At 49.6% G+C, this 19,880-nt stretch overlaps 1 protein-coding gene across 2 annotated transcripts; it reads right to left on the reverse strand.

Annotated features, from left to right (window-relative positions):
• Positions 1–1,610: 1,610 nt before the first annotated feature.
• Positions 1,611–19,746, reverse strand: AKAP1 (A-kinase anchoring protein 1). Of its 2 annotated transcripts, XM_057379454.1 has the most exons (12): positions 19,608–19,746; positions 12,982–13,384; positions 8,574–10,185; positions 7,187–7,320; positions 6,576–6,702; positions 6,194–6,324; positions 5,934–6,111; positions 5,113–5,263; positions 4,402–4,469; positions 3,440–3,513; positions 2,867–2,932; positions 1,611–2,722 (listed from the first exon to the last, which is right to left on the reverse strand). In XM_057379454.1, exons 3-12 carry the CDS (start codon positions 10,159–10,161, stop codon positions 2,663–2,665), a joined length of 2,577 nt encoding a protein of 858 aa, XP_057235437.1. In that variant the 5' UTR covers positions 10,162–10,185; positions 12,982–13,384; positions 19,608–19,746; the 3' UTR covers positions 1,611–2,662. The 2 variants fall into 2 exon arrangements, with proteins under 2 accessions (XP_057235437.1, XP_057235436.1); XM_057379453.1 differs by lacking the exon at positions 12,982–13,384.
• Between the last annotated feature and the right edge of the window lie 134 nt (positions 19,747–19,880).

Consider the following 19,880-nt stretch of genomic DNA (forward strand, 5'->3'; position numbering starts at 1 on the left):
TGCACCCGTGGCTGTGGGAGGTGAGGAGCTGAACCACTCCTCGTGTCAGTGCTCCACACACCAGTGTCAGACAGGGGCTCCCTCAGCTCCATCTGCTCCAAAAACTCTTCCCTCCTCCCTCCCTGAGCTTTGCAATCAACGTGCCAAAGGGAAATCAGCTCCAGGAGCAGCTCTGGCACCCCAGAGGAGCTGGCAGGAAAGGGGCAGCTCCTGACCCTGCACCAGGACAGGAGGATTCACAGGAAGGATCCCTCATCCATGAGAGCCCAGAGAGGGGATCTGGGCATCCAGGAGATCTTGGCAGGGAGTGCTGGAGTGTCTGCAGCCCGTGGAAGCTCTCCAGGAGCTTATAAATGAGGCATCTCCAGAGACCTCATTCATTTCAGCCCTAATAAAATTACCACTTTGCAAAGGGGAAAGCCCCTTTGAAGGGTTTCAGTCAAAGCACCCATGGGACAGCTCAGCTCCAGGAGCGTGTGCTCAGCTCAGGCCTGAGCCAAGGATTACAGAACCACTCGGGGTCAATGATGGATTTATGAACAGCATGAACCACTCCAAACCCACCACAGCCTCATCCCTGAGGTCTGAGAGGACAAAAAGAATCACTTCCACAACCTCCCATGTCCTTTTGTGACTTGTGCCTTTTCCTCTGCTCTTTTCTAAGCACTCCACATTCAACTACACCCTCCCCATCTCAGCAAAACCCCCCTTTTGTCCATAATAAAACCCCAAACCTAAAATACCTCCCCCAGCCTGTTAATGGGCCTGTACAGACTGAGAGTTGMCATTTTAAAGAAAAAAGAGCTGCGTATCTGATACCTGCCAACACCTCCTTATTTCAGTTCCTCTCACCCTGCAATGTTCTATTTTACTGCAGTTTAAAAACCAGGCAGCTCTCAACACAAATAGGGAACAGGATGTTCTTCCACAGTGCAGAGCCAGAGGAAAACAAGGGACATAGAGCTGACAATGTGTCCCCACCCCAGCTGCAGATTCCTGACTTTGACACCTTTGAAAGAAGGGAAAACAACACTCAGACAGGTCAAACTTTGCCAKGAACAAGAAGGAGCAACGAGCCTGATGGAGGCAGGAAATGAAGGCTCTTAAGTCATCAGAGTTTCATTAAGACAGCTTAAAATTCAAGCTTTAATAGAAATGGAAAGAAAACATTCCAAAAGGATGTATTTTTTTTATAGATCTGAGTTACCAAATTTAGTTTTCCTTGGATGTTACTGCAAACATAAACACGAAATCAAAGAAGAGAAGTCTGAGAAAGGACATAACCATTCCCCAGCAGAGGGGATTGGACCAAAGGCTGGGGTAGGCCACTGTTCAAATTTGTGATGCCCTGGAGTGTCAGCTCACAGCATCTGAGCACATCCTTGAATCACCTGAAGCAACTTGTGAGGACTGACTACATCAACAATTTCTGGCAAGTATCTTCTCTGCCAGCAATAAATCCCAGTTCAATCCATATCTAAAATGATACACATTAGAGGGCACGTCTTTAAGAGCTTTAAGTCAGCTTAAATTACTTGAGCAAAATTTTAAATACGTAATAGAAATCTAAAAATGAACAACAAAAAAAAAAATTGAGAGAACACCACTGCAAGAGTAATGCCAAGTTGTTAAGTTTTTTTTTTTCTTTTAAACAGATCTGTACAGCAACATAGCAAAGGATGCAGCGATCACAATTTCAACCAGACAGCAACCTAAGGGGACACTAATCCTCATACAGCAGAGCTGAAACACTCCCAACATTCAGATGCTCCAAATAATTTGGCTACCCTAATGCACTCCATACCAGTTCTAYCTAGATAGGACATTTTGGTGTGAAAAAGTTTCTGTAAAGTTCCCTTTGTTTCCAGTGTTTTTTTCTTGTACAAAATATTACAATGATTTTTTTTTTTATATATATTTACAGACTTGCACGGCTAGAAAAATATAAACTACAATTGGGCTTGGCAAGCAGTTTCTTTTCTTTAAATACATGATATTTCAGAGCAAAAATTGTAGTGGTAACATCCTGCACTCCAAGCCCCTGCAGGGAGAGCAGATCAAGCCTAAAAATCCACGATTGCAGTGAGACACRGGGATGCAATTCCTCCACCTCCCGGCACAAGGAAGACAAGATGGATGCTGTTTGTGCAGATTACTGGCACAATACAGAAAAATCCATAATTGAACATTAAATTCCTTAATAACATTCATTAATTTCGTAGGTAGGGCCTGTTAAAAAAAGGATGCAACTTTCAGAAAAAGCAGACACCAAGTTTGTGGGGCACGACATGGTCAGAACCAAACCGCAGCTACATTTTGGGGGCCTTTGCCTTGAGACAACCCCAAAGGCTTTAAGGTTTTGTTTTTTTTCCATTTAAATTTTGAGCAGAGGCCAGGGAGGATTTTTTTTTTTTTGCTTTAAAGCTACAGTATCTGTCATTATGGCTTTGAACACCCCCTTTCAGGAGATGAGGTATCTGTCTAGTGAAATGGTAACAGTTGAGCAAAACGCGTTTCAATGGACCACAAAACTCCGCAGGCAGGTGTAAACAGGTCTCCTCCTCGGGGGAAGTTGCCAAACCGAATTGTAACAGTGCAAAACAAGATTTTGTCTTCTGTTTTTTTCTCTGCAGAAAGAGTTGTCAAGGCATCTAGGACATTGCTAGTAGTCAAGCCACCGAGCAAACCCTCTTTCCACCAGAGTCCTGTTTATTGACACCACCTAAAGAGAGGGGGAAAAACCCAAAAAAGAGTAGATAAGTGAATAAGCCATAGTTAGAAACATGGATTCTGCAAGTTCCTAACCAACAATAAAATGTTTATGATTTAAGGAATTTGCAACATATATATATATCAATATACCCACCTCATCTCCCATCAGGTTCCACAGCTGTATCAGTGGCAGCCCCGTGACACTGTCATAATTTGTGACCTGGAAAAACAGACWAAAGTGAGTGTGCAGCAATTCTGGTCCCAATTCACTTGCATGGAAAGCTACAGCCACTGCCAGAAGCACTTCAGAAGAGGTGATCACCTCTGGACTGTGAGCAGGCTCTGCCTGCAGAAGCCTTTGGGACATCACCAGAGGTCCCAGTGCTCACCAGTGCTGCCTGTGGCCAGCCAGAGCCAGATCCCAAAWGCCCATGGTGCAAAACCAGTGAGGACTGGCAAAGCAGTGCAAACCCAGGTGGACACTGGATCTGCTGGACCACAGTCCCATTGTGCTCTGCAAACCCATCCAGGCTCCCTGGCCCCTGCCTGCATCAGAAACAGGAGGGAATTCTCATCCCTTCCCAGCTTTGAGCAGTGCTGATAGAACTTCCCAGCCCCAGGATTTCCCAGGAACCTGCTCTGGCTTTGGGTTTTATGTAACACAGTGCAGAGCAGAGCACACCAGCAGTGCCACCAGCAACAAGAMTTCTCCAGACATGTGCTGTACCTGTGCCACGAGGACAGCACCTCTGGTCATCTCACTGACAGCGGCATCGGCTTCCGAGGAAAAGTGATCCTCATCTGTGGGCAGCAGAGAGCAGAGAAAACAAATGAGGTCTTTCACAGACTTCAAAGGGCAGGAAGGACTACTGAGCTAAAATTCTCTGGTCTTCTAGAACCCTCATGGCTCAGAGAACCCTCATGGCCCAGCTGATCCCGTTCCTGGAGCCATCGGTGCTGCAGGGAAAGGATGAAGAGCTTCCTACAGCCACCAGTGATGGTGTAAACACAAGAGGCTGATGAATCAGATGGCTTTAAAGACAGCAAAGTACATTYCTGCAGCACCTTGGAGCTGCCACTGGTGTTTTGATCCTCAATAAACCAAGCTGAGGTCCCTCAGGGCCTTGCTCTGCACACAAGGCAACACTGGCATTGGGAACTCAAAGTGTCTGTATCAACAGGGCACCTGAGCAGAGCCAAGGACAAAAAAAGCAAACCAAAGCATTTCTAGGCAGTGACTGACATTCYCCCAGTGCTTGCAGGCTTGGCTTTTCAACACAGAACTTGACAAATCAGTCATTTCAGGAGGAAAATGTCAGGTATTTGTCTGCAGATTAAAAACTAATTGCATTTACAGCAGCTCTGTAACAGAAGAATTAGAGCAGTTACRGCTACTGCACCTACACCCTGCCAGTCCTGCCAACTTGCTGCTTAGGACAGTAATTCATTCTCTCCTCCAAGCAGGAAAAACCTCGGGTATTTATCTTCTTTCCCCTGGATTCTGACAGGTTATGCCATGCTAGCACATTTAGAACACAATACAATTTTTCCAATCCTTCCTCTTGTCACATCAGAGGCTGCACTGGCAATAGGAGGCAGAAGGTTTAGACAGAATCATGGCTTGGACACATCTGGCATCCATGGAAACCTGCAGGAGAAGAGCCAACAGTACATCAAGAGCTCCATTACCTGGAAGTGGCACCACATTGTCAAGTAAAACTTCTGCTCCTTGGAAAGGTAGTGTTAAAAAATCAGACCTTAAAGAAAAGAGGATCAGAGTAAGAAAAGGGTTTTAAGTCACTCCTGCATTCCTTAATGTGACATTGATTAATCAAATTGCTTTAACAGGAATTCAGTTTTAAATTAATGACAGTCAAACAAAAAAAAAAAAAAGTCAGACTATTCTCCCAACAATTGAAGAGCAGCAATAAATTGTCTGATTAACATGCCAAGCTGGATCAGGCTGCTCCAAGCAAAACCCACCTCCATCAGGGAGGCTGTGCTGCCTGTCTTCCACCTCTGGGGCACAATCAAGTATTTAATGGGCTTGTGTAAGAAACCCCTGATCCCACACAGTTCTCCAGCCAATGGGGCCAGGACACTGAGATTGGGATCTCATTCCTGACTCATCACTCAAACTGTGAGGCCTCCTGAAGGCATCCTTTTCCTCATTTTCCACACTGAAGTGGCAGAAGTCACCATTTCCTCTCCCCTCCCTTCAAAAAAACCTTGCAGGAGCTGGCTGTGCTCCCAGGAACCCACTCCCATTCCTGAGTGAAACCTTTCTACCATTTCCCACTTCAGCTGTGGAAAAACCTTTAAGAATTCAAATGATACAAACTCCTCTGATGAGGATTTGACCCAGACATGGCCTCAAGCCATGGGAGAGCATCTACAGACCTGATTTGCCTGAGTGTGTCGACCTTCACTTTGTCATATCCTCCATAGTCCACATATTTAAGCTCCACTTCATCGGTCTCCTCRAAGTAGCTGATGACTTGGGCCCGGAGCCATGCCCCATCCAGGCCTGGAGCTGCACAGATTATACCAACTGCAGAGCACAAAGAAAGGCTCAGGATAAGTGGATTTCCAAAAATCAGCACTTCAGGCATGAGCAGTGGTGCTCAGTTATCTATGGAGAACCAACAGCATTTCTTAGGCTGCTTCCATCTTCCTCCAACACCCCCAGCAGACCAGGCCTGCAGCTGGCACACAGAACTGGTGGGTTTTACTCCCAGCTCTCTTTACCACTCTTTACCAAGCTGCTCTGCCCAGGTACCCAGCWCCCTTCCAGCCTTTGGGCAGTAACAGCAAGGTCTGTCTTCACAAAGGAATACAGAACCCCTTTCTGTGTGATGTCCCTTCATTTCACACCAGGGGCAGACACGGTGACAGACATGGACACAGTGACACTACAAAGATCTGGGAGTAGCTCCACACTCTGTCAGCAGAAATGCTGCAGATGCCAGGTTGATTGGAAATGAGCTGAGACAGGCTTGATCTCACTCTGAATTTATCACACAGCTATGTGGCTCGGGAGGTACTCCAGGGATGAGCAGGGTATGGGAGAGCAGAGCAATGTCTGCACTCTGGCAGCAGACGAGGTGACACGTGAGCTGTCACATCCTCACCCACTGGGAAACTTCCCACACCCAACTCAGGGACAACAGGCTTTCACAGGAGCCTAGAACATTTTCAGTGTGAGAGCATCCATTACTTGCCTTCTACCGGAGTGGGCAGGGTTGGAATTTCAGGCTGAGAGTAGCAGGCGAACATCTGCTGGTCGAGGCTGCGCAGGACGTGGAACGTGGGGTGCGTGTGCTGCTGCAGGAACATGTGCCCTGCATCSACCTGGTGTGCCACCACCACCTCCACAGTGACTCCATCGGGCAGGAAYAGCTGCACAGGGAAGAAAACTGTTATGAGTGCTCCTGGCAAGGCAAGCTCCAGCAGCAGCATGGCCAGCACAGCCGGGACTCACCCAGGCAGACACAAGCAGGGAGTGAAGCGGCAGCGGCATCGGCGGAGGGAGCGTGTAGATGTTGGTGAGACTCAGCTCTTTGAACTTCTTGCCAATCAAGCTCAGGACTTTTTCTACTTGTTGTGAGGTCCCTGCAAGACAAAAATCCCATGGAAATTCTGAAGCATGGACATCCTGAGGATACCTCCAGTCTTGTCACAGGAATACAACTGCCAGGATCATCCTGCACGACATGCACAGTGTAAGTTTCAACAAGTTGGCAAGAGAAGTTTTGTAAAGCACTGGCCTCAAGAAGACACTAAATCCATTTAAATTCCTTGCCCATCTAATTAAGGTCCCCAAGATACMCATTAGATCATGAATAGAGACACACTCCACCTACCTTCGATGTGACAGACTTGGGAGTCACGGAAATAAGGTAGTGTTGAGACATAAATTTTGGCACCAGATGCTTGCCTCAAGTAGCTCATAAACCTCCCTTGTTTGCCAATCAAGCGGCCAACTAATTCCTTCAGGAAAGGGACAAGAAAGCAACAGTCAGGAAGAGAAACTTAGATCAAAATCCCTGTTCTCTCTGGCTTACATCACCCACATTCTCAGCTCCTCTATTACAGGCAGGATAAACACAAGGCAGTGCTGGACCACTGCAGAATTCAGCTGGTCTGGGCTGAGTACAGACCATTAAGCACAGCTCATTTTGACAATCCCCTGCTCTTAATATCTGTGCACCCTCAAAGCCTCCTGGATGTTTCAAAGCATAGGACTCCCAGACTGGCTGGAAGATAATGGGGAATAACAAGTTCAACAAGCACCATTCCCATGGGTGTAGCCTTGAAATGCTGCTTGTTTACAGTTGTGCACTGGCTCTTCACCCCTAACGGGAGCTAAACACTCCAGTCCTCCTGGATTTGCTGCTGATGTCCCTGGGATGGCACTGAGCCAACCAGACAGGGAGGACCAGGGGGTGGCTGTGTAGGGCAGTGAGCTGGTTACCTTTGGGACCTCGATTTCCCAGATAACAAAGTCGGGCTTGCTGGATCCTTCTTCCAGCTTTGCGTTCTGRCGAGCCACTGTCTTCCTCATGGCACTGCCGCTGTCCACAAAATCCACACTATTTACATCTGAACCTACAAGAAAGGCACAAGTATTCAGACAACCCCCATGATCCACATTTGTGTCCCAGCCAAAGGGAAGGGCTGCACAGTGACCCATGCCAGGTGTGCCCACTATGAGGGGTAGTAGGGGGCTGCCTCTTGCCCAAATTTGCCCCATGCTTGAAGAAACAAGGTCCAAGAACTGAACTTTATTTTGTTTCCAAACCATCAGCTGATGGCAGGATCATTTCTACTTGGGAAAGAGACAATCTTCAACAGCCCCCTCCTGATCAGACCCCAGATACAGCCAGTGTCACACGAGCTTGATCCTTCCTCCACATTAACAAGCAGAAGCATGAAGAGCCTCACTTGCAAATATTCAGATCACCCAGTGAGAGACCACAGAGTAAAATGAACGCAACAGCTGCTTCACATTTGCCATATCTTAATGGGTAACACAGCACAGAGGCTGAGAAGGGCCAAGGGTGCAGCTGTTGGCCATCGACTTTGTAGGCAAAAGGGAAGACTTAAGACTCACAGCCCAGACAGGAAGGTCAGCGGGGTGACCTCTTGTCCTATGCTGCCACCTTATCAGCTTAACCTGCTGTATCCCCCTCTCCCCACCCTCTGTGCCACCAGCTCACTCCTGGACCTTCTTGTCACACCAGCATTCACAACACCATTCTCTTCCTGGGGTTTTCACTAGTGAAATCACTGTGTGGGTTCAATCCTTCACAGGTAAACTCAATCCCCACGTCTTGCAACAAGCAACATTCCAACTGCTTTGTAGCAATTACAAGAGACATCCCCTGCCATTAAGGGCTGCTGGCACCACAGGATCCTACAAAGGATTTTAACATCCATCCCCAAGGTCACACGGGCTAACATTTGCTCAGACAGCTCTGCATGTACCGTGCCAGGCACACATCATCCAGCATCTACAAGGRAAAAGCAACACAGACAGATGGGGGAACTCCATGAATATGGCTCCCTGTTGGGATTTCTTGGCATGTACCTGCCCTTCCGAACAAAAAGGSTTCAGGGTAATTGCTCTGCAACCAGCTGATTTTATCACAATTCATCAGAGCTCTGCTCTGGCTCCTCCAGCAGCACCTCAGAAGCTGCTTCACCTTCCTGTCTGCAGCTGCCCATAAACAGAGGTAAGCGCCCAGGGCTTCCTAAAAGTCACCAGAAACCACTGGTATGAGCAGATCTCACACCTGCAAGGTGCTCCCCAGCTATGCATGTCCACAACATTTTTTGCAGGAGGATTTCCAGTCCCTTACCTTCTGAGTGATCTCCATCAGTCCCCGGCGCACTGCTACACTCCTGGCTCAGGTCTGGCCCATCCTCTTTCAGGATCCCATTGCTGTAGGGCACTGTGCTGCCCTCGGGCAGCCCCGAAGCAGGGGGGGTCTCCCTTGGTACCAAGCCCTGCTCAGCAGATGTGTCTGGGGCTGAGGATGAGCTCAGTGAGTCCGAGTGCTGGTCTGATGTGACAGACAGCACTGTGTTCTCCAGGGGGTCCTCTACACTTGTCTCACCTCCGGGTGTGTGTGTGCTGTACCCAGAGTCCTCTGTGACCAAGGGTGACCTTTCCAGCGAGTTCTCCACACGAGTCCGATCAACTCCTGGGGACTCCCTGCACACACGGCTCTTCACCCGACAGTCCTCTGTGCTCCCCTGAACAGGACTGACAGAACAGCCGTGTGATGAACAGCTGGAATCTGTCACAGCCTGACCCTCCTCCTSTGCACTGCTCCCCACAGCCACGCTCTCATCGGCTGCCGTGGCTCCCTCCACAAGCACCTGACCAGAAGAAGCAGCAACACTCTCCATCTGCTGAGGTGYCTGGCCGAGCCAAGGGGATGCATCGCCTGCAGAACCTGACAGSACTTCCTCAGTTGCTGCCAAAATCACCTTGGAAATTATCTGTATTGCTACTTGCTCAATTTTCTCAACTTCCTTGTCCAAACTCCCTCCTCCAATCTTCTCTCYTTCCGACTCATCTCCTTTTGGCTGTGTGCCCTTCTGACACACTGGTACAGTACCAACAATTGTCTCAGACATCTCTTCTTCCCTAGACTGCTTTGGACAGGCAGGCTCTGAACTCCCTGGTAACACACTCACTGCAGAATCCTCGTGACCTGCTACAACTTCAGTTTCATTGAGAAAGTCTCGTGGGGCATCGGCTTCTTTCTCCAGTCCCAAGCAACGGGCTGTCACAGAGCCAGCATCCGACTGCGCAATTCCTGGCATCTGCTTTTCCTTAGGGGGCTTCAAGGAAGACTCATCTGACTGCTCTGCWTTGCTGATGTCCTCCCTGACTCCCCAAGACTCCCGTGTCGGGGACGGCTGCCGGCCTTGGCTCTCCCCCGAGCCTGGCCCCAGCGCGTGGCTCGGCGCCGTGCTCCGGCGACACTCCGCGCTCTCTGAGAGCACAAMACGAGCAGGGACRTGGCTCCCCTCTCGAGATCCCACCRATTCCAGCTTCTCACTGTCGTCCTGGCGGGTGCTGGGCCCAGCTGTCGGTGTTGACAGGTCTGGGGGGTCCCGTGAGAGATCCGGCCTCTCGTGAGCTGGGCGCAAGGGAGAGGGCGTCGTCGGCCCCGCGGACAGCAGGGGGGTCAGGGCTGCCTTCTCCAGGCACTCCTCTTGTGATGAGAGAGGCAGTCTTCGAGCAACACATGCTTCTGGTGTGGGACGTGAATCACTCTCTGATACTTCTACCTGCTTCTCCCTTTCAACAGCTATTGCTTGTTTGTCGCGATAGCTGGAGTGCTTTTTTCTCCAGGAATAGATCCACCAGCAGCCAAGAAGTGCCAGCACTCCAGGAATGGCATATGGGACGAAATTGCGGAAACGTAAAGCCATCTTACAGAGCTTCAGCAGTTACACCTAGAAGGAGGAACAGAAACCACGTTAAAATAGTCACAGGGAAGGTGACAGGAAGGCTGAAATCCCAAAAGTGCCTTGAGGTATTACTATTAGCATGGCCTGGCTTGTTTTCCAGCTAGAAATCTGCATCTCTGCTATGCCAGCAGGCCCAGAACAAGATCCTTACCCAAGACTAGGGATATCTGGACATTTCTCATCATTATAGTCCATGATTTTACCCTTCCTCACCTCTGCACCTCTTGTCTCTCCTGCCTCACACAAGGCAGGGCTGCCATGCCTTTCCTTTTCCTTACAGAAAGTCTGCAGCTGGAATGCAAAGCTACACTGTACCRCATCCCAAACAGCCTTGCTGCAAAGCATTTACAGTTTATATTTTCACTGTGCAGGAATTAAAGCAAAACACCACGTGTTTGAGGGTGCTTACACAGACAGGCTTTAATCCAAACAGCCCTCAAGACTCTTGTCAGCAAGYAGCAAAAATAAAGATTGTTTTCAGGAGATAGCAAAGTCTTAGAAATGGGAGCCACCCATGGGAAAAAAAAAAGTATTATCTGGTCCCTCTTTAGAAGTGTAGTATTTCTGTGACAAGAGAGGACAACCAAGGCAGTCAGCCCCACGCTCAGTGTGTCTCAATCAAAAACCCACTTCTGTTATCAGAGCAAATGTCCCAACCACAGCTCCCAGTGCAACACTCCTTCAGGCCACAGTCTCCACCAGGAGCTGATTACATTCTAGCTGGGGGACAAAACCATGCCTCCCTCAGGCTCAAACCCAGCGTCAGAACCTCAGATAATTTAATTTTCATTACAGATTTCTCACCTCCAGCCACACTCCCCATTCTACAGGAACATCCACACAACTTCATCCACACTAGCTTGTACCCTGCCTTGCTTCCCAYAGGGCCCAGACACTGGGGCACATGAATGACTGAATGGCAAAGACAGGGACTTAAAAAATTGCTTGTTCAGTCCCAAATTAAAGGTCAGCTGCAGACATGATTTAAAGAGTTCGGTAATAACCCCAGTACATCACAAATAAGGCATTTATGTTGTTCTACACAGGAGACTTGYGTGTTCATCARGCATTTGTATCTGATTAAATAAACYAAATAACTAAGAAGTTAGTTAKTTATCCCAGTTTATAAATCCCAGTTAGTTAACTAAATGCAGTCAGGGAGCAGGGCTCACTGCTGAGGGTGAATCTGTTAAAGGCAACATCTGGGATCTTGGAATTAAAAAAAACCAACAAACCTATGCAATACCGTGGATGTTCAATTTTTGGAAGCTAGCAAAGGGTGAAGCCTGTTCACTCCCAAGACAAAAGGTTCCCCTTTATGCTGCCCAGCACAATGGCACATTGTGAGCTGTGAGTGCTCATCTGCTKCGTGCCCAAGTTGTTGTAATTAATGCAGAACTACCCTACAAGCTGTCTCACAGGCGTACTACAAACCCAAATTAAAGTAGCTCACATAAGTCCATTCCCAGCAAGCATTCCCAATTAAACAGACAGCCCTATTATTATCTGATTCCCTACTAAGTTGCACCAACTGTCCAGACAATAGTCCCACACAGCTCTGCAGCACAGGGACACAGTYGCAGGATGCCCCACAGCGGAACAAGCCTGTCCCAAAGTCTGGCAGACAAAACACTTCTATGAGTCATTCTGAACATTATTATCATTTAGGATAAAGATCTTCACTCCTCTGTGRTACCTGGATGAGTGGGGACTACTCGATTAGCTGACAGCTCCTTGCAACGCTCTTCTGACTCCATGTTTTAAATTTCTTATTTTAGCCAAAGCTGCACCAGTACCGGTGATTTTGTTAAATGGGAATTCCACATCCCCCCATCAGTTAGATCAAGCTGAAAGGCAGTGGCTCTGCACAAGATGCCAGCAGACATCCCAGAGTGCTGGGTTGGCTGGGGAACAGCTCAATACCAACAAACATCTCCTTGCATAGATGTGGCAGGAAGGCTCTGGCGGACGGATCTTGCTATGCTGGTCACAGCCTGGGTGAGTGTGATGCCTGAGGATGGCAGACTGAGCCTGCCCATCCCAAGGGCTGCGAGACACTGCTCCTCCTCCTCCTCTTCCTCCCCAGGAGAGCTCCCAAAGCCCACAGCCACTTGCCAACTCATCCCAGGGCAACCAAGCTGTCCCCCTGCTGCCAATCCAACAGCCAGCTCAGGACTGCAGCGGCGACAGGATCATTTTAACACGTGGGGGGAAGAAAGCCTGGGATTTTCCTGCCARCAGCAGGACAGAAAATGGCAACTTGTCAAATCACATGCCCTCAAGCACTGCCAAGCAGGAGGGAGTCTGGCCCAGCAGGCCCCATTCTCCCTGGGCAGGAGGAGCCAGCTGGGAAGCACAGCAGCTCCAGAGGCTTTGGACAGGAGAGGAGCAGCCTGTAGGAGCCAGAATCCRCAGAAAACGCTGGATCTCCGGCATCATTCCCAAGAGGCAGGGCCCCATCAGTCCTGCACCAAAAATAGAGTGGAGMTCACACACTGTATGTGCTCACCCCAGCAGCAGCCACTTCCACTTCCCTCTGGCACGCCGGGAATCCGGCCTAAATGTCACACCTTGTATCATGGGAGTGGAGAGCTGCAGCTAGGGCATGAGACTGCCCCAACCTGCTAAATAATTCCCACAGTACGTCAGGATAGGATTAAGACACCAAGGGGAGAGCAGGGGTCAGCCAGCTCTCCAAATCTGTGTCCTGACTTGATTTATGGAAAACTGCTGGTAAAGAGCGGGGAGATGAAGACAAGAAAGAACGCACACACTACCTACCTGAGAAAAAAAGCCAAGGGCAGCCAACTTACTCTACTCATTTGCATTAGGGTCCCAGAGCAGTTCTAAGCCACCTTGTTTCCTGGCCAGGACACAGAGCCCTCAGCACTCACAGCCTTATAAGGTCAGAAATGTTCGAAGCACGAGGTTCCCRGGGACGCCAGATAATTCATTCTCCAGGTCCGAGAGGAGTTCAGCAAGCACTTGCACAGAATTTCAGGGYTTTCTACACACAAGGAGGTCTGTTCTGAGGGCGAGCTGCTTCCAGTCTCCACCAGGAGAGAGGTCAGGATGAYTCCCAAGTGACTGAGCCCCCATGCTCTGCAGGGACGTACCCTCAGCCGGTCCTGGCTCYTCCAATTCCCTCTGCCCCTGCACTTGAGAGGTTTCCAAACCCTGAAAGCTGTGGAAATCAAGGCTGGAATTAAAGTCCGTCRGAAAGGATCACGGAGCAAATTAGAAATGCAACTTCAACAGCAAGGCCAGGATGCCTTCTGACAAACCCTGCAGTTAGTGAACCAGTAGTCAGGAATAAATACTATCTGGGTGAAAGAGAACTGGACAGGCTGGCATGGTTCAAACYAAATGGGACCACGTGGGCTCTTAAAATTTTCCATGCTAAAAATAACCAGTAGCACATGCTCTGCCTTATAGGAGGCATAAGAACAGGAGTTAACAAAAACCTAAGGAACTGGAGGCCCTACCRTTACGATTAAAATAAGAAAAACTGCTGCACTGAAACAGACGTAAGGACTTACATAACCCACCCTTGGCATGAGGCATATTTTCATCGAAAGCTGAATTGGCATGTGGCACTGCATTATCTAACTGCAGTTTCTTTGTGCTTCATACACGATGAAGGAGGCAGAACATCCACAGCGGAGGGAGCTTCTGCCAGGTCCTGCTACAGCACGTGGTTGCAGCTGTTCCATGGGTTTTTCTCCCRTGCAAGTCAGCAGCGTCCCTGGGACTGGACCTACAGGAGGGAGCTGTGAAGCCACAGCAGCCTGCCAGCCTTTGCAACACACACTCTGAATTASCAGGGTGTCACCAGACTCCACAGGCTCCCCACTCCTCTCTCTGGCCAGCCTGGAGTACCCCCATCAAACCCAACACCACACAGAGCCAGGAGATCAGGCAGTGTGACTCAGGAGCTACAAACACCCAGAGACTGCCAGAAGCCAGGCCAGCAACATCTCAAACTGGGTGGCACTCTTTTTAAAAGAAGCCAACAGGGAAGTCTGCTTGTACTTAACTAATTAAAGGCAAGCGCTCTGCAGCAATTTCTGCTTCAAACACCAGCACTGAAAGACCAGAACAGCAAGAGATACCCCTTAAGCAACTCCACCTTTTCACAGCCCAGTGAACGTGGCCTATGAGCTCAAGAAACAGGCTCCTCCAAGARTGAAAATCACCAGTGAAGCCACTCRACAACCTTAGAATATTTAAGAACCAGCAGTCTCCTATTTGCAAAAGGATAAATTGTGACTTAAATAACAGACTGAAAAAGCTGGTTGAAGTAAAGCTAAACTAGTGCTCTGAAACCAGAAACACCTCCAACACCAGGCTGTGTTTTATCTCCAAGATAAAAACTGCTTTCAGTGTAATCAGCATCAGTGCTGTTCCTACAAGAGCTCAATCCCCCCTCGCAGTTGGAACTGCCACACTGATTGTGGTTCTGTGTGTCCCACTCAGCAGCCCAACCCTGGCCCAGCACAGCTCCTGCAGCAGCCTTTGGACCAATGCAARACTCAGAACAGTTCCTATTTTATTTCCAATAAAAGCACCAGCTTAGCCAACCTGTAGGGTTTTTTAAATAGACATTTAGGGAAATATCAAGAAGCTCACAGGGACACAAACACTGACCCCCAGCAACCCTCAGCACTGCTCTCATGGACTCAGGCAGGGSCCTGAGTGCTCCTGCTCTGCAATAATGAACAGTTTTTAATTAGCATTAACCCTATCAGGTTATCGAGCTCCACTGCACTTTATATCTTATTACCTCCCTATTCCAGTTTGTTTCATTATTTATAGTTTCCTCACCCAAGTTAATGTCTCCCTTTGAATCTTCTACTGCAGAGGAAGGCAAGAGAGCTGGACCCCACGCTCCCAGAAAAGTGTTTCTGATACTTCAGAAAACTTCAAAAACTGCCTYTGCATCACTTCCCCAATACCCCCACAGCACAGGCAAAGCAGCTGTTATTACCTTTATAGCCTATCCACACATTACAAAAATCTGCATTTGGGAAACATTTTATCATCTTTCACTCTTTCTGCATTTTCACTCAGGCTGGAAAAYAGAACACATTATTTTCCCAATTTGAAAAAATCATTTATTTGAAAAAATACATCCAGTACTTAGCATTTTGTATTTGCTTCTACACGAGGAAGGCAATGCAGCCCTTGCTATGGGCAACAGTGTAGTGGCCACTACATACACAGCTYATAAATAAAAATTTAAAAGCAGTCACCTGAGTCAGATGCCTGGCATCTCTATCAATTTCCACAAAACACAGACTAAACTAACCAAGGGCTTCCAGTATACTGTGCACTGGAGATGAAAAACAGGCTTGAATTTTCAAGGAGACAGAGCAGGGAGGTCTACTTCAAACACTGATAGGGCTGCAGGAGCCAGGAGCAGCAAAGACCAAACAGGTCCCGGGTATCTGGGGGCAGCAGCAGCTCTTGCTCACAGGACATTTGCTGGGCACAGCCTCGAGACCTTGACAAACAGTTTCCCAAAACAAGAGCTGGTTTAGGCTCAGGCAAAAAAGCAAAAAGCAGTGGAATCTGATTGGAAGCCTCGTGCTCGGGGCTCAGCCTGGGGAGAAATTGCAGAATCACTCCAARAGGGAGGACAGCAAACATCAGTGAGGAGGGTGCCCTGTATCCACCTGCGCTGGGAGGGAACAGCAAAGGCTCCACCGAGAGCCACCCACGGTGAATGAGCAGGAAGACACTTGTGTGCGTGAACAAATGCTATGAGGAGTGGCACAGCACAGTCCAACCTGATCAGAGAGATCACATCACTGACACCCACTGCACCCCAGCACCCCTGAGCCCCTGCCCRAAGCACTCAAARGGSMRSYYYYMMMMMMMAMMKSYTYCCCCARAACACAGGCTGCTCCTCTCCTCAGCTTTCTTAAAAGGCAAAGCCAGGACACAGATCGAGTGACCTTCCTACAGCCACATGGAGCTGCAGGAAACACAAGGAACAGAAAACAGGTATTCTATTTGGAGAGGTGGGAGCCCACCCTCAACTTGAAATACTTAATGGAAGGGATGTGCTGATTTTTCCTGCACCCCTGAGCACCAAGGAGTTCTTCCYAACCCAGCATTTCAACAAGAAACTGAATACAAGTCCAAATTCATAACAAAACTGGTTCCTCTTTAATAAAGGGGAAAACACAGAGCCCTGAGATTTATGGGGACATACACTGCAGTCCTGGTCCTAAACACTTCAAAGCCCCAATTCCAGGTTTATCCCCATGCAAAGCTAAGGTCCCTGATACCAGAAGCACATGAAAATCATGAACTTTTGCCAGGAGATGCTGCTATTTATATCCAGAGTCAAAAATCAGCCCCAGCACATGGCAAGTTTCTCATCCTCAGTGCCAGGTGGCAGCAGAGGTCAAAGGCAACACGGACCAGGACAGGTCTGCAGCAGTGATTTGTTTCCTCAAGAATGATTTAAAATGTTTCTTTATGAAATATTCACCTCTGCTAGAAGCAATGTACAGGACCCAAAATTCCAGTCAGCTTCTAGCTGACAAAATGCAGGAGCAGATAAGTTGACCAGAATCCGCATAGTGAACAATAAAAGAACCTACAGGGAACCAGCTGAAGATAAAACATTTGAAAAGCAGTTTGGGACATGCAAATATSTCCCCTTCTAGCAATCCCCATGAGAAACAAATGCAACAGCTTCAATTTCCAGGAAATATTAAACACCTGCTGAATAAAATAGCTTTTTCTGAATATCTGAGTATAGCTGCCTGAAGTTAATCATCACCTCATGAAGTCTAACCAGCCATTTGCATTAAGAGCTCCACAGAAGCACTGCAGTTAGAAATCAGGATTTTAAAAAGGCTAATCATTAGATCTGAAACACGAAACAATTATAAGTAATTAATGCTGCAATTAATGCTTTTTATTAGTTCTAGATGTTGCTAGGGGCAACAGAGATACCAGCCCTGATCCTATTACAGGCTCCTTGGACGGTAGAAACACCTTAAATCATTTTTTCACACCAGTGAAGTGCACATGAATGATGAGAGGCACAGATAAGTGGGCTATGTTGCTTTTAAAGCATTATGCTCTTCAGATAACTGCTCCTGCAGAAGTGCACTTGCTCTCCAATCCCCCTGCAGCCAGCCTGCAGTGTTTTCAAAGTGAAGAGAGAGTCTCAGCCATCACAAATCAACTGCTGCTGGCTCTGAGAGCTTTGGCTGCACTCCTGCAGCAAACTCCTGTCACAGTTAACTCCAGAGAATCTGCACCTCTGGCAACAGATAAAYGGTGGTGGATCTGAGCTGCAGGTCCTGTCACCTCACACCCTGGGCAGTGAGAGAATTCCTGTTGCTTCATTTCAGGCATTGTGGAGTGTCTGGGTTAAAACCAAAGTTTCTAGTTTGTATTTTTCAGTATTGGTATCTCAAAGCATCTCCAGAGCTCTTTCAGAAGCAATCYGATTCCTAGGATGGGTGAATACAGAGAGCATTCCTAAATGAAAAACAGCTACTAACACACAAAACAACCGGGTTCCTGCAGTGCCATCCACACAGAYCCTCCAGCTCTAAGATATAATTTGTTTTGTGTCTGAGAGCAAACAGCCTGTTGTAGCAGACCCTGGTACAATTGTGGTGAGAGACTGACCTGCCTAAACCCCATGAGAGCTTTTAAAAGTCTTTCAAGAGTTTAATGAAACACTGAAGCAGAAGCTGAGGGGCAGTCAGGTGAGCAAGACCAGGATGGGAAGCGATGCATGAATGTATTCTATTCCACTTCAAGCACTGCTCAAGCTCTACAGGCTTCCCTCTCCATTTCACTTCCTCGAGAGCTGTCACATCCTCCTGTGCATTTGCACTGCGCAGCACGTGCAAGCAAAGCAGGGAACTGAGAATGAGATACACACAGTGATGCTGTGCTGCCCTTTTTCAGAACCACGGGTCCATGGGCATCACTAGAAGACTGGTACAGCAGATCAGCAGGTGCCTGGACAGTCCTGCACCCSTTACACAAGCAGCTCAGTAAAGAATGAGGAGGTTAATGACTTGAACTGGGTCACACAGTGATCCCAGCAGAGGAGCAAGCTCTGTTCAGCTGCTCTGTCACTCTGGTCCAAGYGCTCCTGAGGAGAGGTCCCGGTCCCTGGAAAGCTGTGCTGTGCTCCCACGCTCCATGTGCTCCTGGCCGGCCGCTCTGCTCTGCTCACACGCGGGGCTGTGCTCTGTAATCATTCACAGCCACAGAGCCAACGGCAGCAAGGYAAAGTTACACCAGTGCTACACCTTCCCCAGCAACCAGCACTTCCCTTCACCTGAGACAAAGTTCACAGCGCCCGATAATGCTCAGGCAGGTGCAGTACAACTCCAGCAACACAGAGAGGCCCAATTTCTGACATCCTCAGCCCTTGACTTTTCTCCAACAGATAARCTGCAGCCAAATGCATCTTCTGATACTGTTTCCAGCTATCACGGGYAACATCCATGAAGAGGATGCCCTTGCTGAGATGCCTGTCCATTCTGTGATCCCTGCCTCATGGAATTACTGGACTGCGATAAAGTGCTTAGACAGGCACTTCATTGATCAAGCTGCCCATTTCTGGAGCAGGAGTAACTTAGTTCTCCCTAGCTTCAATCAGGTGGAATCAGAAAAAGAAAGAAGAGCAAACAAGGAAAGCGAGGCTACCGAAACATCACTTCCTCAGCAGCAATATAATTTAATTCCTTTGCTCCCGCCTGTATTCCATGCTGGCTTTCAAACAAAAGGAGTCACTGCGGTACATTARAAGTTTGTTAATAACAGTTTTTACGGTCATTACCATAACACAGGCAAGGCTCGCCGGACCAGACACACAGCAGACAGCACAMGGTGCCTTAATCTCCATTGCCGAGCCTGCACCGCCCGTGCCATCTCTCGCCCTCACACCAGGCGGCCGCGGCCGGCGCCGAGCGGGGGARCCACGGCCGCAGCGCTCTCCTCAGCACGGGCAGCGGCCGGGAAACCACGAGCAGAACACACAAATGGAGCGCGGGGCTCAGAAGGGCCGCTCACCTCTCCACAGCCTGCCCCGCACAGCGCCCGCCCGCAGAACCCCCGTCCGCCACACCGCCGGTGCCCGCGCCGTGCCCGCCGGGCTCTGCGGCACACCGGCCCCAGCCCACGGCTCCGCCAGGCCGGGCTCACCGGGGACCGCAGCGCTGACCTTGGGCCGCAGAGAGCCCTCCCGGCTCGGCCCGCGCGTGGGCTCCGGGGGAAGCGCGGCGGGAGCGCGGCGAGAAGCGCGGCCGGGCAGCACCCTCAGCGCGCCCCTCAGCGCGCCCCGCAGCGCCGCCACTGACAGCCACAGCCGCGGGCCCCGCCACTCCGCCAGCGGGCGGGCAGCGGCCCAGGCCGGTACTTACRGATGTCCCGGTGCGGCAGCAGAGCCCAGAGCGGTACCGGGCCCGGTCCGGAGCGGTGACGGTGCCGCCCCACGTGCCCCGGCCGGGCCGCCCGGCTCGGACATGCAGCGGAGCCGCCCCGCCCCGCYCCGCCCCTCTCGCGAGAGCGCCGCGTCCCGCGAGATCCCCGCGCGCGCGCAGCCCCGCCCCGTGCGCTGAGGGAGCGGAGCCGCGCTCCGTGAGGGACGGTCCCGTTCCCGATGGAGGGAGCCCCGGTCCGTGAGGGACGGTCCC

This window comes from Malurus melanocephalus, unplaced genomic scaffold (genome assembly GCF_030028575.1).
Source record: "Malurus melanocephalus ecotype Western Australia unplaced genomic scaffold, MMel_1.1 scaffold_406, whole genome shotgun sequence".
NCBI classification, from domain to species: domain Eukaryota; kingdom Metazoa; phylum Chordata; class Aves; order Passeriformes; family Maluridae; genus Malurus; species Malurus melanocephalus.